This window comes from Macaca fascicularis, chromosome 1, assembly GCF_037993035.2.
Source record: "Macaca fascicularis isolate 582-1 chromosome 1, T2T-MFA8v1.1".
In the NCBI taxonomy this organism is placed as follows: Eukaryota; Metazoa; Chordata; class Mammalia; order Primates; family Cercopithecidae; genus Macaca; species Macaca fascicularis.
In genome coordinates, this window is record NC_088375.1 from 199,643,177 (window position 1) to 199,668,719 (window position 25,543).

The 25,543-nt window shown below is 39.7% G+C and overlaps 1 protein-coding gene across 18 annotated transcripts in view; it reads right to left on the reverse strand.

The window, feature by feature from the left end:
* Positions 1-25,543, reverse strand: part of ZMYM4 (zinc finger MYM-type containing 4) — a 160,500-nt gene that overhangs the window by 90,327 nt on the left and 44,630 nt on the right. For 16 of the 18 annotated variants that reach the window (XM_074012555.1, XM_045374925.3, XM_005544004.5 and 13 more), the window contains one exon: positions 10,554-10,599. The exons of 1 other annotated variant lie outside the window; for it this stretch is intronic. Coding sequence is in view for 2 of the 17 variants with exons in the window: in XM_005544004.5 (XP_005544061.1) it covers positions 10,554-10,599 (46 nt within the window). In the remaining 15 variants the exon portion in view is untranslated. Of the gene's footprint in view, positions 1-3,406; positions 3,526-10,553; positions 10,600-25,543 lie in introns of all 18 variants that reach the window. One more of the 18 variants, XM_074012536.1, reaches the window with a different exon arrangement.

Sequence of the window (25,543 nt, forward strand, 5' to 3'; positions counted from 1 at the left end):
ATTTTATTTTATTTCTTTTTTTTTTTTTGAGATGGAGTCTTGCTCTGTCGCCCAGGCTGGAGTGCAGTGGCACGATCTCAGCTCACTGCAAGCTCCGCCTCTCGGGTTCACACCATTCTCCTGCCTCAGCCTCCCGAGTAGCTGGGACTACAGGCGCCTGCCATCATGTCTGGCTAATTTTTTTGTATTTTTAATAGAGACGGGGTTTCACCGTGTTAGCCAGGATGGTCTCGATCTCCTGACCTCCTGATCCACCCGCCTTGGCCTCCTAAAGTGCTGGGATTACAGGCATTGAGCCACTGCACCTGGCCCAGAATTTTATGTTTTTTAGCACAATTTAAAATAGTTACATATTTATATAATGAATTATCATGCATCGGTGACAAATAAGAGCCACATACAACAATGCAGTAAAATCTCTGAAATATGCAATGAGGGCCGGGCATGGTGGCTCACACTGGTAATCCCAGCATTTAGGAGGCCAAGGCAGATGGATCAAGTGTCCTGGTCAGGAGTTCGAGATCAGCCTTGCCAACATGCTGAAACCTCGTCTCTACTAAAAATATAAAAATTAGCCAAGCATGGTGGCGGGCGCCTGTAGTCCCAGCTACTCAGGATGCTGAGACAGGAGAATCACTTGAACCTAGGAAGCTGAAATCGCGTCACTGCACTTCCAGCCTGGGTGACAGAGTGAGACTCTGGGGAAAAAAAAAAAATGCAATAGGGAAAAAAAAGCAAGTGGTAATACACAGCATGATTCAAAAACAATAACAAAGCTCAAAACCAAGCAAAACTACAAATATTCAATAATTTAAATGTGGTAAAGGAAAAGCAAGAAAATAAACATAAAATTCAGGATGATGGCTACCTTTTTGAAGAGGTGGCTACTTGTATGACATGGGGAAATTGGCATCAAGAGCATGAAAATATACATTTTAAAAAGCTAAGTGATTAAGGGTTTTCATAAAATACATCTTACATTATACGTATATTTTGTGTTTAATAATTTATAAAAAGTTTTCGAAGTATTCCGAGAAATTATAGGGCAGTATATAACCAAGGAGTGAGAAAAACTTTCTTAAACAAGACTGAAAACCCAGATGTCATAAACGATACCAAAATGTTTAAGTGTCAAAAACATTTATTTAGCTCAAGATGACACAAAAAGGAAGTCAAATGAGGGAAATCAGAACTCCTGCTCCCATCAAAAGAACTTTACGTTACGCATTCTCAAAGTTAAAAATCCTGAATGAATAGTGATTGTCTATCATGTATACCTGAATCTTCTTTCAGATGTATGCTTCACTGCGCTTACTGTGACTCACCATAACAGCTATTATTAAAATACAATATACAAAACAAGCTAACAACTTGCCATGAAGAAAAAGTAAACTTTTTTTAAAGGGCAAAAGATATTCATTCTTCAACAAATATTTATTACTAGACAATACAGAGAAAGCCAGTCTAAACGTTAAACTTACTAAAAACTGCTCAAATTCTAAAGGAGTTGAGAACACGCAAATTAAAGTTAAGGTTGTGATACTTTACATCCATCAGACTGGGAAATATTAAGAAGAGCTATAATATATACTAATGGATGGGGGAAGGTGTTCTTATACACTGCTGGCGGAAATGTGAGGTATTAAAGTGCTCTTTTACTTTTTAGAAACAAGATCTCTTTCTGTCACCAAGGCTGGAGTGCAGTGGCATAATCATAGTTCACTGTAGCCTCGAACTCCTGGGCTCAAGCAATTTTCCCACCTCAGTCTCTCAAGTAGCTGGGACTACAGGCATGCGTCCCCATGCCCAACTAATTTTTTCTGTATTTTTTGTAGAGATGGGGTTTCGCCATGTTGCCCAGGCTCATCTCGAACTCCTGGGCTCAAGCAATCCGCCCACCTCAGTCTCCCAAAATGGTGGGATTACAGCAAGCTTTTTTTTTAAATCACAGAATTCTTATTCTTTGGAATCTAACCACGTATATAAAATGACCAATTTATAAAAACATACATTAAAGGACTTTTAATGTATCATTGTTCATTGTGGCAGAAAAAACCTTAAAACAACACAAATGCCTAAAAACAAAGCAGAAAATGACTTATTGTGCATCAAAATCACAGAATAGAGAGCTGCTCCAGTTGAGGTGAAGGGGTTTTATGAAGTACTCAAGACAGAGAGAAGTGAGGTGGAGAAAAGTATGTATATGATCCTATTTTTGTTAAATAAGAAAAACTCAAAATCCTGACATACATATATTTGTGTATGTTTATGTATATAATGATTTTATGAGCACTGAAAAAACTTGGAAGGCTACCTACAAAGCTGTTGACAAGGGGTTATGAGAGGGGATAGGAACAACGATATGGGAAGGTGAGGCCAAGCCAACAGAAAAGCCAAAATGTTACTCTTAAAAAATCATATATGGACCAGGCATGGTGGCTAATGCTTGTAATCCCAGCACTTTGAGAGGCCGAGATGGGCAGATCAACTTGAGACCGGGAGCTTGAGACCAGCTTGACCAACATGGTGAAACCCCATCTCTATTAAAAATACAAAAAATTAGCCGGGCGTGGTGGCGCACCTGTAGTCCCAGCTATCCGGGAGACTGAAGAACAAGAATTGCTTGAGCCCAGGAGTAGGCGGCTATAGTGAGCTTAGATCATACCACTGCACTCCAACCTGGGCAACAGAGCAAGACCCTGTCTCAAAAAAAAAAAAAAAAAAATCATGTATGGTAAGATTCATGCAATTTACATACAGGTATTACTGGAAATAGTTAATGCCATGAAGATCCAAATACAGACCTATAGGATAAAATTTTTAAAGTTATTTTATGGCTTAGAATATTTTATAATGGGGTATTTTATATGCTGTGACAGCAGATTTTATTTTATAAAAATGGCTGCAACAGTATCTTCCATCCATGTGCTTTTCTATAATGTGACCTTCACCCTACCTCCTCCTATTAAGATGTGGGGTCTATAGCTTCTGAATCTGGGCAAGCTTGTGAATTGCTTGGTGGAAGGGATGCCAAATAACTTTTGAAGCTAGGTCAGAAAAGATGATCCACCAGCATGGGCAACATAGCCAAGACCTATTTCTACAAAAAATATAAAAATCAGGCGAGTGCAGAGGTGCAGGCCTATAGTTCTAGCTACCTGGGCGGTTGAGGCAGGAGGATCACTTGAGCCCAGGAGTTCAAGGTCACAGTGAATTATGATCGTCACTATACTACAGCCTGGGTGACGGGATGAGAGCCTGTCTGGGTAAAAAAAATAATAATAATGTAACTTATGCCTTATTCACTGAATTATTATTTTGCTTGGATCCCTGAGCCACCATAAAAGAAGAGAGAAGACCTTAAGGCTGCCACACTATGAGGAAGGCAAGGTAACAGACTACGTACAGGTGCTCAAGTCAGCAGTCACAGTCTTTGAGTCCTCTTAGGCGAAGCACCAGACATGAGTGAACAAACTTTCAGATTATTCCAACATCAAGCCATTCAGTCAACTTCTGCCTCCAAATCTTCTCAGTCAAGACCAAAGACAATGTGGAGAAAAAAAAAAAAAAATCCCCAGTATACCCTTTCTGAACACCTGAGCGATTGAATCCTTGAGCTTAATAAAAGTGTTTTTCACCATTAGGTTTGGGGTGGTTTGTTAAGTAGCACATACCAGCAATCAGAATGCAAATTCAGAATATATCTTACATAGTTTAGAAGGGACTGGAAAACTACATTAACTGACTTAAAAAGTGACACTAGTGATTAACAATGTCAAATTTCTAGAGTCTGCATAAAATTCACAAAATAACTATAACAAAATCAGTATTTTCTAAATCAATACTATTTAACATAAGGAGATTTTAAATATGTATATAATTTAATAAATGATTAATAGACATCTATTTCACCCACATGGCTATTAGTACATGTATTCTATATAACAAAATTCTATTTTTTTCTCTTATCTTTTCACTGGAAAATGGGTCAGAACCCTGTATTTGGAATCATCTTATATTCAAACATTTACGATACACTTTTACCACCCTCTTATCCTACTGATCAACCTAAACTAAAATTCACATAGAACTTATGTCTTCTTTTTAGTGTGAGAGTTTCCTTGACACCACAATTTTATTTATTTATTTATTTATTTATTTATTATTTTATTTATTTATTTATTTATTGAGACAGAGTCTTGCTCTGTTTCTCAGGATGTTAGAGTGCAGTGGCATAATCTCGGTTCACTGCAACCTCCGCTTCCAGGGTTCAAGTGATTCTCCTGCCTCAGCCTCCCAAATAGCTGGGAATACAGGCATCCGCCACCACACCCAGTGAATTTTTTGTATTTTTAGTAGCGACGGGGTTTCACCATGTTGGCCAGGCTGGTCTCGAACTCCTGACCTCAAGCAATCCACCCACCTCGAACTCCCAAAGTGCTGAGATTACAGGCGTGAGCCACTGCGCCCGACTGACACCACAATTTTATTGATAACAACGCTGAAATAGCTGTAAGTTACTGGCAAAAACATAAACCTTTTACCAATACAGAGATAAAACAAAAATTAGTTTAGTTCAGTTTATTCATTTGAAAATTGTATACTAATCATTGATCAGTTTGTTTAATTCAAGAAGAACCTATACCTTTATTTAAGGAGAACTAAAAAATTACTGAGAACTGTGAGGTGTTTTTCAGTTAATGCCATCTCAATTCTCTACCCATGTTTACATCCCTAAAGAAGACTTTTAGGCTTTGATTTCAACATTTTCATAAAGAAAGTATTCCTTTACAATGTTTAAAGGATCCAAATAATACTTAGCAAAAGACCATGTAAACAAAAATTTTTAAGTAGTTTTTTTTAAAGACTCAAATTATCAGCTTTTTTATTTTTTGTTTGTTCCATTTAGAAAAATTTTAATTATATCAGTTCTTTTCAAAATTGAGCTGCATTGATAAGGCAAATACATTATAATTCAGACACAAACTGATGCTGATGCTCCACAAGCAGCCACAAAAACTTTAGTCATGGTTAATACACCTAAAACTATTTCTGAATTACTTTATAAATTACTCCACTATTTCGTCAAATAATAGCTATTCTTCAAAACCTGTGATTCAAGTGAACTAGGGTGAGGTACAGAAACAGTTAATGAAAGATTTGAAAGGAGGGGCTTTGTAGCTAGGTAAATCAGCATTCAAATCCTGATTCCATTACTTGAAAGTGAAATGATGTCTCTAAGCCTTAGTTTGCTCCTTAGTGAAATAGAAACAGTCACAGTACCCTTTTTCTAGAGGGTTGTTGCAGCAGACACTAGGTACACAATAACAATTCTCTTTTCCTTACTAAGAGAGCCTCAATTTTATTCTTGACAACAATGGGCTCAGCTGAAGGATTACTATTCCCAGCTTTCTTTGAAGGTAGGATGGCCAATGAGATATAAACCTAAGTACACAGGTATAGTTTCCAGGAAAGTTCTTTAAGAAGCTGATTCTGTTCAGAAGTGTGCCTTTTTGCTCTCCTTCCTCCCTACTCCAGGCTCAAGACACAGCAGCCATCCTAGAACACCAGGTTACACACACTAGGGATAAAATCCAGATAGCTGGAAGAGCTTTCTTGATAACCACAGAGCCATATTATCATCTGGGTTTCTTTTACATGAGAAATAAACTCCTTTTCTTTCCTCCTTCCTTTCCCAATCTCCTTCCCTCCCTCCTTCCCTTCCCTTCCTTTTATATTTTGAGACGCGGTCTTTCTCTGCAGCCCAGCCTGGAGTACAATGGCACCATCAGCTCACTGTAACCTCAAATTATTGGGCTCCATCAATCCTCCTGACTCAATCTCCCAAGCAGCTGGGACTACAGGCATGCACCGCCACATCCAACTAATTTATGTATTTTTTGTAGAGACAGGGTCTTGCTATGTGCCCAGGCTGGTTTTGAACTCCTGGGCTCATGCAATCCTCTTGCTTCAGCCTCCCAAAGTACTGGATTTACAGGTGTGAGCCACCATGCCCGGCCAAGAAATAAAGTTCTATTGTGTTTCTATTATATATAGTTAAACCTAATATCCTAATTAACATAATTATTATTAGAATTTTTAAAGGGTGGGGCATGGTGACTCATGCCTGTAATCCTAGCAGTTTGGCAGGCAGTGGAAGGAGGACTGCTTGAGCCCAGGAGTTCGAAGCCAGCCTCAGCAACATAGCAAGACTCTGCCTCAATTAAACCAGAAAAAGGGAGAATTTTAAAAAGATAATACACATAAACTTTTCCACAAGTAAACTAGTATACTGAAAGTAGTCAAAATAATAATAATTTTTAGAATCCAAATAACTGTACTTCATGAACAAATCAGCAATGCTCTTACTTTTCCCCTGAAACTGTCAAGTCTGTTATGTTCAATAAACTTACTCTATCAATAAGAAAAGTAACCACTGCTGTGTGACCAGTTGGTTATCTTAAGAGTCATTTAATGAATAAAAATCCTTGACTTAAGGAAGCTGTCCGAATACATTAAATAAAAACAATCTCCCTATTCTATTTCAACTTAAAACTTCACATAAACTAGTAATGGTTGAGGGAACATGAGTTAAAATCATCTACAGAATCAGTCATTTCCTCTAACACATCATGTATCTTTAAAAATCCACATCACAAATTCTCCTGACACAGGAGAACAAACTTGGAGAACTGCACCTTCTCTTCTCACCTGTATAAAATGTTGAAGTCTTCTTTCTTTTAAATCCTTTTCAATGAAGATAATATATCTTTGGAAAGTCACTTCTGATTTTTCATGTTTAAACTAGATTTCTCAATGTCTTCACAAATGGGGTTAGCCTCTGCTAGTTTTTGTGTGTCAATAATTAGTAAATACTATATTTTGCTGACAGTGATAGGATTATATCACAATAGGGCAGAATTTGATCTACCAAACAAATATTTGAGGTCCCATATCCTGGTGGTCTTGGGCAATGAGTAGACGGTACATCCAGCAGGGTAGGTCTGGTAGGTCTAGTGCCACACCAGACATTTTGACGCACTTCCCGGAGATACAGTTAATGTTCTTTTCTAGATATGAATCCCAAGACAAAATGGGAGGGCTAGGATGATCATCTTTGGTATCAGAGCCTTCCTGAATATCATCTATGTAGCTGTCTGCCCTTATCTCTCCTGGATAGGGGTCTATGTTCCTGAATCCCCCTCAGAGAGAGAGGCCAGTATTCCTTCCAAGCTAGTCATTTCTCTGCCTCCAGGGCTTTCAATATCCTTTTAATTTAAACTACCAGAAAAAGGGAGATAAACGGTAACCTTTATTGCACCATTTGCAACTAACATTTGGTGTAAAACCTTCTACTTGGCTGGTGTGGTGGCTCACTCCTGTAATCCCAGCACTTTGGGAGGCCAAGGCAGGAGGATTGTTTGAGGCCAGGTGTTCAAGACCTGATTAGAAAACATAATAAGACCTAATCTCTACAAAAAAAATAAATAAATAAAAATTTAAAAATTAGCCAGGCACAGTGATCACACCTATAGTTCCACCTACTCAGACGCTGCGATGGGAGGATCACTTGACCCCAGGAGTTCAAGGTTGTAGTGAGCTATGATCATGCCACTGCACTCCAGCCTAGGCAACTGCAAGACCCTGTCTCTAAAATAAAAAATAAAATAAAGAATAAAACATTCTGCTTGTAAATCTACAGCCTAATAATGTTTAAGGAAGGACAGCAGAGAAACACCATGCACCAGAAACATAAACCCCAAATGCTGGGTGTAGAACTCCAAGTACAGTAGCCTGGCTCTAGGTTTAATACAGATTCCTATTGCCTCTTTAAGATTGTTATTACTGCAACAAGTTTAACAATGCATCAGATTAAAACCTTCATTAGAAAGCTATTTGATTCATTTCTAATACCAATATACACACTTGAGCAAAGGCATATCATCCATAATAGGTATTCAAACACTATTTGGCAAAAGTGAGTAGTGACAGAGGGATGCCTTCTGAGAGGTATGTTTTACTATCTGGCCTGGTTTCCCTGACCACAGATAATTGGTTCAAAGATGAACATGAGAATCAAGCTGGCCCAATCATAATCTTTCTCCAAACAACTTGAAATTTAGAATGGATATACAGAAAAACTAAAAATTGTGGGAATGTAACTGCTTTCTGGCAGCACTTGAAGAGAACAGACATGATCTCCTTTTGCTGAGTACCCCGGAGGAAATTCATTTTATCTCATATTTTATGAAATATCCTAGTATATATCTAAAATGTTTCTTCTGGATAAGCTAGCTAAATTCTATTTTTGATTTATTAAAACAAAAAAGACACACAATAACTAAAACCACTGAAGACCAGGAGACATAGTTGCCTCTCAATATCAAATAACATAAAGTCAGACGATATTCTAAAAATATTATCATTCTAAAATATTAACAAACTAATTACAAAGAGAAAGAAAGTACTCACAGATCCTACTGGTAGATGTAAATTTTTTTTTTTAAAAAGTACATTCCCTTAAGAACTCTAGTTGACAAAATTTATCTTTCACAAAAAAGCACAAAAATATCCTTTGATAATTAATCAATTCTATTCTTGGAATTTATTCTACAGAATGCTTCAACAAGTATACAAAGATATGTATGGGAATACATATTCAATGTTCTTAATAATAATGCAAAATTGAAAATACATTACACATGTATAAAAGAGGCTAGTTAAATTACAGTACAGCAGGTCCTCTAATAACATTTCATTCAATGTCATTTTGCTGTAGCACTGAAGAGAGAAACAAAGGCTGGGCGCTGTGGCTGACACCTGTAATCCCAGGACTTTGCCAGGTCGAGGCAAGTGGATTACTTGAGGTCAGGAGTTCAAGAACAGCCTGGCCAACATGGTAAAACCCCATCTCTACCAAAACTACAAAAAGTTAGCTAGGTGTGGTGGCATGTGCCTACAGTCCCAGCGACTTAGGAGGCTGACACAGGAGAATCGCTTGAACCTGTGAGGCAGAGGTTGCAGTGAGCCTAGATCATGCTACTTCACTCAAGCCTGGGTGACAAAGCAAGGCTCCATCTCAAAAAAAGAGAGAAAAAAAATGACTCCAAGCCAGGGCTATTGTTTATGTGGAGTTTTGTATATTCTCTCCATGCCTGCATGAGTCTTCTCCAGATGTTCTAGATTCCCCCCACATCCCAAAGATGTACACATTACGTTAATTAATGTGTCTAAATTGTCCCAGTCTGAGTGAGCATGGGTGTGTGTGTGTGAATGCACGCTGTGATGGGATGGCATCCTGTCCAGGACTGGCTCCTGCCTTGTGCCCTGAGGCTGCCAGGATAGGCTTCGGCCACCCATGACTCTGAATTGGAATAAGGGGATTGGAAAATGAACGAATGAATACAAATTATTATAATAACAAAAAGTCATAAAACATATAATCAACACAGAAATGTACAATAAATGATTTACTCAGTAAGCCCATCGTGTTTATTGTTTGTTTCTGAACTACATGGTGGTAGGAGGTGCTCTTTACAATGTTTGCTTTGCAAACACTTATTCCTTAAGTTAACCAACCACCACTACAAGCACCATCATTCACTAATTCACCAACAACTGGGTAAATAATTATCTTATTCATTTTTATTAATCTTTCTTGTATGTATATATAGCTCATATTTATTTCAATGTTTAATATTAGAAGTGTTTTAAATCTTTATTTAGAAGTTTGATGGTGTTTTTGTGACTAAAAATATGCCACAGAAACTTAACTCTTATTTATATCAATTTAAGCTTATAGTAAAATTGGTTTCATTATATGTCATTTCACCTAAAGTCACAATTTCCAAGAACCTATCAACAACATTTAGTGAGGACTTATTATACAGCCATACGATAAAATACTGAGTAGCCATTAAAAAGGGTGCAACAGGTCTACATCCACTGACACAGAAAGATGTCTATGCAGTTGAAAAAAAAGCAAGAACAGTATTCATGATTCCTACACACATATATAAATCTCCATACACCATGTATAGATATATACACTCATAGAAAAAAGTCTGGAAAGATATATATGTTAAACTTTTAAAACTGGTTATCTTTGGAGAATGGTAATGACAAAGGCTTTTACTTTCTATTTTATTCATTTCTGTATTGTAAAATTGAATGTATTACTTTTATAATCATAAAAAACAAATTATTTCTAAAACTACAATAACACAAAAAGAATTTTAAAAGAAAATAAAATACCTTAAACCAAGTAGAAATCTTTAATAGTGATAAGTATAATCTTCCATATAGACACAAAGTATGGCTATATTTTAACATCATAATTATGAGAATAAACTATTTATTGAAAAAAACAGTAAGATTCTTACAATTCATATTAACCTGCTAAAACAACAGTATGCGATGAGATCTAGACTAAATCAGTTTGAAACATCACATAAATCAGCCCTAACTAAAAACTGTAATAGTTAAATACCATATCTAGATTAACATTCATTTTCTATCTAAAGACATGTTTGCTTTTCTCAAATGGTACTTACAGTTCTCTACAATTTCATCAAAAACTGCACCACTTTTCTGTTCAAACTGGAAAAGCAAAAAAGGAAAGAGAAAAGTAATATTACCATGATATCTTCTATCATACGTTCTTTTGGTATCCCTTCCTATTCCCCAAGGAGCTGTCATTTTCAACCCAAATTACATAAGTGCACAATATAAACAAAAACATTGCCAAATAGAGTAAAATAAAATTTAGGATGAACCAAAGTAGTTCTTAGACCAAAGCCCCAAACCAAAAACTAAGAGATAAATCACATCCTCTCACTATAAACAACTTTTTTTTAAATCATTCATGTCACAAAAAAGAGATGATCATATATACTTTTAATAACAATAAACACAGCTAACACTTCATAAGAACTTACTAACACTGAGAACTATGTAAAACTTTCCGTCAAAACCGAACAGAAAAAGTAACAAATTTTGCTCTTAAGCTAAAGCCAGAAACATGCTGCTCTTAAATTTAAAGTGACGCCTGTTACAGGGATGGTTCCTACTAAGTATGTTAGTGCCTAAGACAGAAGTAGAGCCATGTCGGAGGTAATTTCAGATCTTAAAACACACAGGGAAAAGAAAGCAAAGCACCGGTAACTCCACCAAAGAACTAAAGAAAATGGCACACTTCACTTTGAGTATTTGAAGGCCTCCTTACTTTGGAGGTTCCTGCTTCCCTGCCTGTTACTTACCAATGAGGCAAGAACACAAGAAATGCTGCTTCTTGATAAACCTTGCCTACTGTAAGAAGCCAGAATCAGCCACCCCATTCAAAGGAGAGACTTTTAAGGAAAAAAGAACTACCTAGCTACCTATATAACTGTAGAGGAAACACAACAGCTGGCTATAGTAATCAGTAGTATCTGATATTCATAAATATGAGCAGAAAATAAAAGATCCCAGGTTTCTAAAAGAAAACTATGTGAAAGAGAAAGTTCAAGGTAAACAAACAGAACCACCACTCCAGAAGGAAACAAGAAACTTATAAAAAAGCAACTTCTTCGCTGGGCCCAGTGGCTCACGCCTGTGATCCCAGCACTTTGAAAGGCTGAGGTGGGCGGATCACAAGGTCAGGAGATGGAGACCATCCTGGCCAACATGGTGAAATCTCGTCTCTAGACAAAAAGTTGGAAAAGATAATTTATGTGACTCATTGAGGATTGAAGCACTAAGTCTAACAGCAATGTCAAAGGTACCCCCAAAGAAGAAAATAATGGTGAAGGGGAATAACAGAAGAAAATTTCCCTGAACTAAGGATATAAATACCATATCTGAGATTGAACAGGCCCACTAAATAGCAAAGAAATAACGAAAAAAAAAGATGCATCCTGGTAAAATACATCAGAATTCCAAAAGAAAACAAAAGGAGCAATTTTTTTAAATGATAGTGCAGGTAATTTATAAACACATTTAACTTGAAATTCAACTATGTAAACATTGGAAAGGAAAGGAAAGCAAATAGTGAAGGCCACTCCACCTACCATTCCAGTCAATGAGCTATGCTCTAGAATGAAAGGGAAATGGGAAATGAAAAATTTCACTCTGGGCTGGGCGCAGTGGCTCAGCACTTTGGAACGCAGAGACGGGTGGATCACCAGGTCAGGAGATCAAGACCATCCTGGCTAACATGGTGAAACCCCATCTCTACTAAAAATACACAAAAATTAGCCAGGCGTGGTGGTGGGCGCCTGTAGTCCCAGCTACTCAGGAGGCTGAGCCAGAATGACGTGAACCCAGGAGGCAGAGTTTGCAGTGGGCCAAGATTGCGCCACTGCACTCCAGCCTGGGCGACAGAGCAAGACTCCGCCTCAAAAAACAAAAAAGAAAGAAAAATGTCACTCTGTAAGCCAAAGAATGAAAGCATCCACTTACACTGAGAGGAATCCTATTGTTTAATAACACTGTTTTTTAACAATACTATCCCAAGGTCCGATGCTATTATTCCTTCTCATTTTATAAAATATTTCTCATGATTCTCTATCCCCCTAGAGCTACTGCTCATTTTTCTCTTCCCCTTGACGGCAAAACTCTTCAAAAGAGTTGTCTAGCCGGGTGCGGTGGCTCATGCCGGTAATCCCAGCACTTTGGGAGGCCAAGGCATGTGGATCACCTGAGGTCAGGAGTTCAAGACCAGCCTGGCCAATATGGTGAACCTCCGTCTCTACTAAAGATACAAAAAAATTAGCCAGGCGTGGTGGCACACACCTGTAATCCCAACTACTTGAGAGGCTGAGGCAGGAGAATTGCTTGAACCCGGGAGGCGGAGGTTACAGTGAGCCAAGATTGCGCCATTGCACTCCAGCCTGGGCAACAGGGCAAGACTCCGTCTCAAAAAAAAAAAAAAAGTTGTCTATACATGCTGCCTATGACACCTGTCTCTTGAACCCACTTCAGTAAGGCTTTTGCCTGTATTATTTCTACTGAAACTTTTCTTGTCAAGGTCATAAGGGACCTCCACACTGCTAAACCCAATGATCTATTCTGACTCCTAAAGGAAAAAAGAGAACTAGAATATGACAACCACTTAAGGTGAAAAAATCTGGATCACAATCACTACTTCACATCAACATTAATCCCAAATAAGTTAAAAATAAATTGAAAAAAACAAAAGCCCTAGAAGATAGAAAAGTATTTTAATCAGAAAAATAAATCTTCATGAAAAAGATTTCAAAGTTTGACTATATTTTTTAAAAACTGTTTGGAAAAGCTTAAAGGTAATCTAAGTGAAAAAGTTGTAGTAGTAGTATAACAATGGTTAATATTCTATGAATAAAGCAATCTTGGACTCAATTAAACTGTACTATCCCAATAGAAAGTGATCAAAGAACATAAGCACTAAACATTCAATCTTACCCAAAATCAAAATTGAGATACCATTTTCTCTCAGACTGGTAAAGGTACAAAATGAAGAGAGACATAGAAATGTCCCTGTTTTTAAAAAACCCAATAGTATATCTTGGACAATTATCTTCACACAGAGATCTACTTCATTCTTTACGGTGGCTGCACAGTCTCATATTATACTGATGAACATTTAAGGTTACCTCCTGCCTTTTTTTTTTCAAATATAATATTGCAGTTGTCATCTGTATACATACACTATGGCTTAGGTATGTGAGTATATCTGTAGGATCAATTCCTAGAAGTGGGATCACTAGGTTAAAAAAGCACAAGTATTTAATTCCTCCCAAAGAAGCTTCATGAGTAGCTGGGATTACAGGAACACACCACCATGCCCAGTTTATGACTCTTTTTTTCCAAGTACTTTACATGACTTAATCCAATTTAATCTCCCCAAAATCTCATAAGGCATAAGGTAGGTACTGTTAACACCTCTATTTTATAGGTGAAGAAATGGAGGTACTGAGAGGTTAAGGGGAAGGACACACACACACACACACACACACACACACACACACACACACAACTCTGAAAGTCTCCCAAGAAAAATGTCCAAACTTCTGTGGATATATAAGACTCTCCAAAATCTAGTCCTAACTTCCTCTATAGCTTTATCTTTTCCTGCCTTCATGTTCCCATTACATCCTCATGCTGTAAGCAAATGCTCCAGCTATTATAAATGACCTATAGCTATTCACCTAACCTTTCAGGCAGTTTCAAGCATCTGGACCATCGTGCACAGTGCTTAAGCTTTTCCAGTCTTAATTCAATAGTAAACATATACTCAGCTTCTGAGACGGAGCTAAAGCTGCAACTCCTCTATTGGTACCATAATCTCACACACAACCCACACACACCCAACTTTCCGAACAAAGTAGAATTCACAGCTCTTTCCTAGTGCTACTATGACCAATGCGACTATGTAACAACTATAATAACTTTACTCCTAAGTTGGGAATGCTATAAGGAATCAAGTACCCATACAGGTTTCTAAAGCTGTATGAGGACATATCCCATTCTTTTTGTAGACCAACCTGCTGACAGATAACAGCGGTTATACAAACCTTGAGTTTTAATCCAACTTTGGAGACTAAACACAAAATCAATAAAAAGGAACACTTTATATAAAGAGCTTTAGAATAATATTAAAAATTAAAAACAAAAAACAATCTAGTTAGTTTCTTTCAATAGAACCTAAATGAAATTAAGATTCTATAAAGGATTAGAAATCCTACACTTCTCGCCGGGCGCGGTGGCTCAAGCCTGTAATCCCAGCACTTTGGGAGGCCGAGACGGGCGGATCATGAGGTCAGGAGATCGAGACCATCCTGGCTAACACAGTGAAACCCCATCTCTACTAAAAATACAAAAAATTAGCCGAGCGTGGTGGCGGCGCCTGTAGTCCCAGCTACTCGGGAGGCTGAGGCAGGAGAATGGCGGGAACCCGGGAGGCGGAGCTTGCAGTGAGCCGAGATCGCGCCACTGCACTCCAGCCTGGGCGACAGAGCGAGACTCCGCCTCAAAAAAAAAAAAAAGAAAAGAAAAAAAAAGAAATCCTACACTTCTCAAAGCCAGAGCAGGCAAAACTGCACCCTGAAGAAAAAAACAAAAGATTATTTTTCTCCTATAACAGTCTCACAACACAGAACATTTCAGTGACCAGATATGTGGGACTTTTTCGTCACACACCAAATATCTAGTAGACACCAACTGTGTGTCCTATAATTCACTTCAATTCTGACACTATCTATCTAGAATTAAGAGTCAGATCCCACAGGCTGAAGGCTCAGTCCAACAAGACTGCCTCCCACTTCAGATACCAATCACAAGCCCCAGGTTGTGACTTGACCTTGTAACTGGCCAGCTATATAACTTGTGGTGCCCACAACCCCCACCTCAGGTTCAATTAATTTGCTAAAGCAGCTCATGGAACTCAGGGGAACACATTTACTGGTTTATCATAAAGGATACAGGTGAACAACCTGATGAAAGAGATGCATAGGATGATATATGCTGAGGAGAGTCATGGAGCTCCCACGTCTTCTCTGGGCATGTCACTTTCCCAGCTCCTCTACGTGGTTCAGCAATCCAGAAGTTATCTGAACCTTGCCTTTGGGATTTTTTTTTTTTTTTTTTTGAGACGGAGTCTCGCTCTGTCGCCCAGGCTGGAGTGCAGTGGCCAGATCTCAGCTCACTGCAAGCTCCGCCTCCCGGATTTACGCCATTCTCCTGCCTCAGCCTCCTGAGTGGCTGGGACTACAGGCGCCCGCCACCTCGCCCGGCTCGTTTTTTTTTTTTTTGTATTTTTTACTAGAGACGGGGTTTCACCGCGTTAGCCAGGATGGTCTTGATCTCCTGACCTCGTGATCTGCCCGCCTCGGCCTCCCAAAGTGCTGGGATTACAGGCTTGAGCCACCGCCCGGCCTGCCTTTGGGATTTTTATGGAGGCTTCATTATGTAGCCATGATTGAGTAAATCATTGGCACTGCTGCTCAACTCGATGTTTAGCCCTCTAGTCATGTCTTGGTCTTTTTGGTGACCAGCCCCATGCTGAAGCTATGTAAGTGCCTGGCCCTAAGCCCAAGTCCAGTAGTACACAAGACATATTTATCACTCCAGAGATTCCAACAGTTTTAGGAGCTGTGTGCCAGGAACCTGGGGCAGAGACCATATACACAGTATCACACCAGCCTAAAGAGATTTTTATTTGTTCTGTATTGTAGTAGTCTAGCACCTATAACACTGCCTAAAATATAACAAAAACTCAATCTTTGCTGAATAATAGAATCACTTATATTAGTTAACAAGTAGTTTGAAACTTGTTTACTTAAAAAATCTTAACCATAGTGTACTTTAAATTTTCCAAAACTCCCAAGGAGTCCACTGAAGTTTCAAATCATTTGCATAGTTTCAACAGACCACTCCAAATCAAATGTCCAATCCTATTCCTATTCCTTCAACCCCCACAATGAGTAAAGTTAGTCTTTCCCTGTTGCTACTCTGATTTAGACGTCCCTTAGTTTTTCAAATGAATTAATCCTGATGACTTTTACAATCATTTTTCTCAAGTTTCTCAATGTGAGAAATTTGTTACGGAAACATTTTTGAGACGGGTCTTGCTTTGTTGCCCAGGCTGGAATGCAGTAACGTGATCACAGCTCACTGCAGTCTCAAACTCCTGAGCTCAAGGGATCCTCCCACCTCAACTCCTGAGTAACTGGAACTAGGTGTGCACAACCACGCCCAGCTAATTTTTTAAAATTTTCTGTAGAGACTGGGTATTGCTATACTGCCCAAGCTGGTCTGGAACTCCTGGCCTCAGGGGATCTTCCCACCTCAGCCTCCCAAAGCGCTGGGAAGGCAAGCATGAGCCACCACACCCAGCGATATTATATTTTTTATACAGGCAGCTACCATGCAGAAATATAAAAACGACTATGCAAGCTGAAACCATGCAAAGCAATCTTAAAGATCAAAGTGAAAAATTAAAATTGCTCCATCAACTTTTATTGTCAAAACACTTGAAACGTTAAAAACTCTGCCAGTTTGGCCAGGCACGGTGGCTCATGCCTGTAATTCCAGCACTTTGGGAGGCTGAGGCGGGCTGATCACCTGAGGTCCAGAGTTCGAGACCAGCCTGACCAACATGGAGAAACCCTGTCTCTACTAAAAATACAAAATTAGCTGGCCATGGTGACGCATGTCTATAATCCCAGCTACTCAGGAGGCAGGAGAATCACTTACTTGAACCCAGGAGGCGGAGGTTGTGGTGAGCCAAAATCATGCCACTGTACTCTAGCCTGGGCAACAAGAGAAAACTCCGTCTCAAAAAAAAAAAAAAAAAAACTCTGTCAGTTTAAACGTGTAGGGAAATGAAATGTATTGTATAACTAATATTTGCTTACTATGTTATAATTTAAAATGTGAAAATCAAAGCGTTTTATTTATTTGTAAAAAATCTACCAGGAGTATGGCTGGGCACGGTGGTACACACCTGCAATCCCAGCACTTTGGTATGCCAAGGCAGGCGGATGACTTGAGGTCAGGAGTTCAAGACCGGCCAGGCCAACATGGTACAAACCCATCTCTACTAAAAATACAAAAATTAGACAAGTGGCGCGTGCCTGTAATCCCAGCTACTTGGGAGGCTGAGGCAGAAGAATCACTTGAACCTGGGAGACGGAGGCTGCAGTGAGCCGAGATTATGCCACTGCACTCCAGCCTGGGTGACAGAGAGAGACTTCCCCTCAAATTAAAAACAAAAAAAAAACCCTACTAGGAGTGGACAGTGCCTGCCTTTGTCTTTTCCTCATGTAACTTGTGATACAGAATAAGAACTTTTCCATGCCTTAACAAATTGTCAGTCGGGCACAGTGGCTCACACCTATAATTCCACCATTTTGGGAGGCCAAGGTGGGTGGATCACCTGAGGTCAGGAGTTCAAGACTAGCCTGGCCAACATGGTGAAACCCTGTCTCTACTAAAAATACAAAACTTAGCCGGGCATGGTGGCACATGCCTGTAGTCACAGCTACTCGGGAGGCTGAGGCAGGAGAATCACTTGAACCCGGGAGGCAGAGGCTGCAGTGCGCCAAGGTTGCGTGACTGCACTCCAGCCTGGGCAATAGAGTGAGACTCCGTCTCAAAAAAAAAAAAAAAAAAAAAAATTGCCATAATCCCTTCTAAGTTTGAATTGGCTTCCAAAATTATACCCTTTGCTCTTTCAATCTTGTATCTCAACGAGTTGTGTCACTGTGAAATTTCTACCAGTATCACTTCTACTATGACATTTGTCTTTTTTGTTACAACATTTTACTCATTTATGTTTGTAAATTTGCCTTCACTAAATTCTTCAGGTGACATATCTACACATTCCCCTTTATGGTCACTTGGAGATCCTATGTCTTTCATCGCATATGTTAATGATTCCAAAAAAGACCTATCCCATCAACATGTTAAATAGCTGATCATAATTACCTGCCTTAAGTAATCTCTGGAATCTAGGCACAAATTTCACAGCAGCATCCCTATATCTGTTCTAGCATCTTCACCAGAGAACTTATCAATAATTCATGATCATTCTAAAATGATCAAACCAGCCTTTACTGGCAATAAGAAGTCCTTCAGTTGGCTTGTAATTAGTTTTCTTTCAGTGCAACAACTAACTTCAATGCTTCAGCCTGAATGCTAGCCAAACGGACTAGGGTCTGTTCTTTTTTTTTGAGACAGAGTCTCGCTCTGTCGCCCAGGCTGGAGTGCAGTGGCGCAATCTCGGCTCACTGCAAGCTCCGCCTCCCGGGTTCACGCCATTCTCCTGCCTCAGCCTACTGAGTAGCTGGGACTACAGGCGCCCGCCACCGCGCCCGGCTAATTTTTTGTATTTTTAGTAGAAACGGGGTTTCACCGTGGTCTCGATCTCCTGACCTTGTGATCCGCCCGCCTCGGACTCCCAAAGTGCTGGGATTACAGGCGTGAGCCACCGCGCCCGGCGGGTCTGTTCTTAATACAATTTATTTAAATTACATGATAAAACAATTTATTTATTTATTTATTTGAGACAGTTTCGTTCTTGTTGCCTAGGCTGGAATGCAATGGCACAATCTCAGCTCACTGCAGCCTCCACCTCCTGGGTTAAAGTGATTCTCCTGGCTCAGCCTCCCAAGTAGTTAGGATTACAGGTGACACCATCACACCTGGCTAATTTTTTGTGTTTTTAGCAGAGACGGGGGTTTCACCATGTTGGCCACGCTGGTCTTGAACTCCTGACCTCAGGCGATCCACCCGCCTCGGCCTCCCAAAGTGCTGGGATTACAGGCATGAGCCACTATGCCTGGCTAAAGCAATTTTTTTTTTTTTTTTTTTTGAGATGAAGTCTCGCTCTTGTCCCCCAGGCTGGAGTGCAATAGCCCGATCTCGGCTCACTGCAACCTCCACCTCCTGGGTTCAAGCGATTCTCCTGCCTCAGCCTCCCAAGTAGCTGGGATTACAGGCGCCTGCCATCACACACAGCTAATTTTTGTATTTTCAGTACAGACAGGGTTTCACCATGTTGGCCAGGCTGGTCTCAAACTCCTGACCTCAGGTGATCCACCCACCTCAGCCTCCCAAAGTGCTGGGATTACAGGCATGAGCCACCGATTGAATTTTTTCAATACAGTTCATACTGTAACTACATGCAGGCCTAGCTCTTGTCCTATATTCACTTACCTGTCACCGTTTTTGAACCTTCTAATGACATCTAATTTTTCAGTTCCTGTGTTATCACTTTTGATTCCTTTTCTGAACTGTCATCTTTTTTTGCAAATTCTCTCCTTTTCAGTATCCATTTTTATAAAATGTCACACAAGTTTATAATTGAAAGACAAGGATGCAACACAACTACACACTTTGTTGTCTGTGTATGAACTAAATAATAGACGGAGTGATGTGATTAGTCACTGTTTGTGACAGACATCTGTTAATTACAGAGTGATTTGTTAACTCAAGAGCTAGCACTTAAGTTTATAGTTTATGCAATTGCTCACAGTTAATATACCACGGTAAATGAAATATGAACTGCGTTGTTAGAAAACTGGCATTTAAACCTTGCCAACTGAAATCCAAGCATATCCAAAATAAAAGGACTAACTTACTATTACACATTTGCTACCAAATATATAATAGGTCTTGAGAAAGACCACTAATTTCAATACTATAATATTCTAGTCACTGTTCTGCTACTAACAAGCAAAGCTTAAGGGAGAAACTTAACTCCTCCGGGGCTCAATTTCTTCAACCCATATAATGAATATATAATAAAGTTGGGCTACATAATCTCTCCAAACGTTCAAATTTAATGCTCACAATTCATTCTCAAGCTAGGCATAAACTAAAAACTCAAATTAATATTATATAATGGACACTGAACACTTGTTAAGAAAACTATAAAAAGTAGGTCTAATTCTCTCTCCATAAAGTGTTTCTTTTTAATTAAATGACTTTTTTTTTTTTTTTTTTTTTTGAGACCGAGTCTCGCTCTGTCGCCCAGGCTGCAGTGCAGTGGCCGGATCTCAGCTCACTGCAAGCTCCGCCTCCCGGGTTTACGCCATTCTCCTGCCTCAGCCTCCCCAGTAGCTGGGACTACAGGCGCCCGCCACCTCGCCCGGCTAGTTTTTTGTATTTTTTAGTAGAGACGGGGTTTCACCGTGTTAGCCAGGATGGTCTCGATCTCCTGACCTCGTGATCTGCCCGTCTCGGCCTCCCAAAGTTCTGGGATTACAGGCTTGAGCCACTGCGCCCGGCCTTAAATGACTTTTTAAAAATAATAATTTTTTTTTCAGACAGGGACTCACTCTGTCACCCAGGCCAGAGTGCAGCGGCATGATCTTTGCCCACTGCAGCCTTGATCTCCTGGGCGCCAGCAATCCTTCCGTCTCAGCCTCCTGAGTAGCTGGGACTACAGGTACATCCAGTGAATTTTTTTTGTTTTTTGTAGAGATAGGGTCTCACTGTTGCCAATTCTGGTCCCAAACCCCCGGGCTAAAGCGATCCTCCCAACTCAGCCTCCCAAAGTGCTAGGGTTACAGGGGTGAGCCTGACTTTTTAAGATATTAACAATTCTTCCTTTAAAATAGAAGCAAATACATCTTTTCTTAGCATTTTTATTCTTTCAAAATTTATGTAAAGTTACTTAAACAAAATGATTAGTTCCCAGAAATTACACGGACATAAACTAAAAACAGGCTTGGTTTCTCCATCAAAAAAAGACTGGCTACCTGTCAACTTGCTGTAGGTGTACTTACTGTCTGTAATACACATTTTATGTGCTGGTAGTACTTTTCTTTTTAGAACTTTTTTTAATGTTATATAAAATAAAAACCAAAGTTCTAAGTAGAATCAATGGAGGTAAGTTGCATTTTACAACTCATAATTGTATAAAATAAAGCAACTGAATTACTTTCAAGTTCAGAAAAAAACTTAACAAGCCAGCCACTAAAAATATTCTATTGAAGTTTTGCAAAACACATCATTTGAGTGTTAAATTTACATTATATATTTTAATGAAAAACTTGTTTGAGTAGTTATAATAACCTGATAAACATAAAAGTCAAAATTTATCACTGAATATAAAGAATAGAGCCCATTACTGAGAAAATCGCAAAAAAAAAAAAGTCATCACCTTAAAATTACCTTTTTTTTTTTTTTTTTTGAGATGGAGTCTTGCTCTTGTCACCCATGGAGTGCAATGGCGCGATCTCGGCTCACTGCAATCCCCGCCTTCTGGGTTAAAGCAATTCTCCTGCCTCAGCCTCCCAAGCAGCTGGGATTACAGATGCACATCACCACACCCAGCTAATTTTTGTATTTTTAATAGAGACAGGGTTTCACCATGTTGGCCAGGCTGGTCTCAAACTCCTGACCTGAGGTGATCCGCCCGTCTCAGCCTCCCAAAGGGCTGGGATTACAGACGTGAGCCAGTGCGCCCAGCCAAAATTATTTTTTTAATGATTTCTTTTCACAAAAGTTAAGGACAGAAATCAAATTACTCAGGCCAAAAAAAAAAAAAAAATCATTTTTGAATAATTGGATAATGTCTCTTTTTCAATCTGCAAGTGTAGAATACTACATTTACCCTTAAAAGTAAACTGGGGCCAGGTGCAGTGGCTCGCACCTGTAATCCCAGCACTTTGGGAGGCTGAGGCATGAGAATCATTTGAGCCCAGGAGATGGAGGCTGCAGTGAGCTGAGATTGTGCTACTACACTCCAGCTTGGGCTACAGCGTGAGACTCTGTAGTCTCACTACAAAAAAAAAAAAAGAAAGAAAGAAAGAAAAAAGAAAAAGTGACAGACAAAAGTTTACCTTTAAAATACTTAAGACAGGCTGGGCGCAGTGGCTCACGCCTATAATCCCAACATTTTGGGAGGCCGAAGCAGACAGATCTCTTGAGGTCAGGAGTTTGAGACCTGCCTGGCCAACATGGTGAAACCCTGTATCTAACAACAACAAACATGTTAGCCGGGGCCAGGTATGGTGGCTCACATCTGCAATCCCAGCACTCTGGGAGGCTGAGGCGGGTGGATCACTTGAGGTCAGGAGTTTCAGACCAGTATGGGCAACATGGTGATACCCTGTCTCTACTAAAAACACAAAAATTAGCCAGCTGTGGTGGCACGCGCCTGCAGTCCCAGCTACTCTGGAGGCTGAGACAGGAGAATTGCTTGAACTCAGGAGGCAGAGGTTACAGTGAGCTAAGATCGTGCCACTGCACTCCAGCCTGGGTGACAGAGCAAGACTCCATCTCCAAAAAACAGTAATAATAAAATATAATTAACCAGGTATGGTGGCACACACCTGTAATCCCAGCTACTCGGAAAGCTGAGGCACAAGAATCACTTGAACCCGGGAGGCGGAGGTTGCAGTCAGCCAAGATTGCGCCACTGCACTCCAGCCTGGGCAACAGAGTGAGACTCTGTCTCAAAAAAGGAAGGAAGGGAGGGAGGGGAAAGAAAGAAGGGAAGAAGGGAAAGAAGAGAAAGAAGAGAAAGAAGGGAAGAAAAAGAAAAGAAAGAAAAAATATTTAAGATAGACATTTGCTGCCATATAATTTAAACAATTAAAAAAGTACTTTAAAATCCCACTGCAGGGAAATGGTTAATTTATTAAGATAGATTATACATGAAATTCTACACAGACTTTAAAAAGAATAAGGTAGAGGGTACTGGAGATGGATGGTGTTAATAGTAGTACAACAATGTGAATATACTTAATGCCACTAAATTATACATCTAAAAATGGTTACATGGAAGATTTTATGCTATGTATATTTTATCACAATAAAGGTATAAAAAGGTATAATATTTATGGCATCAGAGTTCCAGAAGCAGAAGAGAAAGACTGCAGAGCAGAAAAAATATCTGAAGAAATAACGGCTGAAAACTTCCCAAATTTGACGAAAGACAGATAGATATCTGCAGATTAAAGAAGCTAAGCAAACGTCAAACAGGAAAATCCAAAGATATATACACCAAGACACTCATAATCAAACTGCTAAAACCTAAACAACAACAAACAACAATCTTTTTTTTTTTTTTTTGAGATGGAGTCTTGCTCTGTTGCCCAGGCTGGAGTGCAGTGTCCAGATCTCAGCTCACTGCAAGCTCCGCCTCCCGGGTTCACGCCATTCTCCTGCCTCAGCCTCCCGCATAGCTGGGACTACAGGCGTCTGCCACCACGCCCAGCTAGTTTTTTGTATTTTTTAGTAGAGACGGGGTTTCACCGTGTTAGCCAGAATGGTCTCGATCTCCTGACCTTGTGATCTGCCCGTCTCGGCCTCCCAAAGTGCTGGGATTACAGGCTTGAGCCACCGCGCCCGGCCAACAACAATCTTTAAACAGAGACAAACAACACAAAAAAAGAAAAAAAAGGAATTTTAGCATACATTCATTTAAAAAATGAAATACATATGTATGCAAGATAAATTTATGTATAATTGTAAATGCAGTGAGTAGTAAAATTACAAGAGATTTTTATCTTTTCTGTATACCTTTTTATTTTTATTTATTTATTTTCACTTGTATCAAATACTATCAAACTCCACTCACTGGATCAGAGCCCCTTGTGATGTTAGTGAAAAACTTGCCCCTCACATAGCACACTACCTACACTTGTAAGCTTATACCTTTTTAAATCTTTGAAATCATTTACAACAATGTTGCCTTTATAATAAAAGTAAGACATTCAGCCGGGCGCGGTGGCTCAAGCCTGTAATCCCAGAACTTTGGGAGGCCAAGACGGGCGGATCACAAGGTCAGCAGATCGAGACCATCCTCGCTAACCCGGTGAAACCCCGTCTCTACTAAAAAATACAAAAAACTAGCCCAGCGAGGTGGCGGGCGACTGTAATCCCAGCTACTGGGGAGGCTGAGGCAGGAGAATGGCGTAAACCCGGGAGGCAGAGCTTGCAGTGAGCTGAGATCCGGCCACTGCACTCCAGCCTGGGCAACAAAGCGAGACTCCGTCTCAAAAAAAATAAAAATAAAAATAATAATAATAATAATAAAAGTAAGACATTCAAAGATAACCACAAAATGGTCGGATGCGGTGGCTCACGCCTGTAATCCCAACACTTTGGGAAGCTGAAGCAGGCAGATCACTTGAAGTCAGGAATTCGAGACCAGCCTGGCCAACATGGTGAAACACCGTCTCTACTAAAAAAAAAAAAAATACAAACATTAGCTGGGCGTGATGGTGGGCACCTTAATCTCAGCTACTCGGGAGGCCTGAGGCAGGAGAATCGCTTGAACCTGGGAGGTGGAGATTGCAGTGAGCCAAGATCACGCCATTGCACTCTAGAGCCTGGGCAACAAGAGTGAAACTGTCTCAAAAAAAAAAGAAAAAAAAACCCCCACAAAATACTTGTTTCTTTAAGAAGATGTCCCTTAAATATAGTTCTCTTATAGAATTATTTGAAAAATAAATAAATCAGAATATTCTAGAGTTTTTTTGTGTTTTTTTTTTTAAAGACAGAGTCTCTGTCGGCCAGGCTGGATTTGGACTACAGTGGTGCGATCATAGCTCACTGTAGCCTCAAGCTCCTGGGCTCAAGCAATCACTGTAAAGTATTTTTAAATCTCAAATATAAAGTGTAATTATAATGGCAGACAACTGCCTTCCCCAACCCATCCCTAAAAATTTACTAACAAAACAATTACAAGGCTTTTAAAGAGATAGATGAAACAGGATAACCTACAGTTTCTTATGTATAATCTCCCCTTTCTGAATATATAATCATTACACACACATAAATGATCAGTACAAAGCCAAATATTAGACCAAATTGTTCTTTTTTTTTTTTTTTTTGAGACAGAGTCTTGCTCTGTCGCCCAGGCTGGAGTGCAGTGGCGCGATCTCCACTCACTGCAAACTCAGCCTCCCAGGTTCATGCCATTCTCCTGCCTCAGCCTTCTGAGTAGCTCGGACTACAGGCACCCGCCACCATGCCTGGCTAATTTTTTGTATTTTTAGTAGAGATGGGGTTTCACCGTGTTAGCCAGGATGGTCTCGATCTTCTGACCTCGTGATCCACCCGCCTCGGC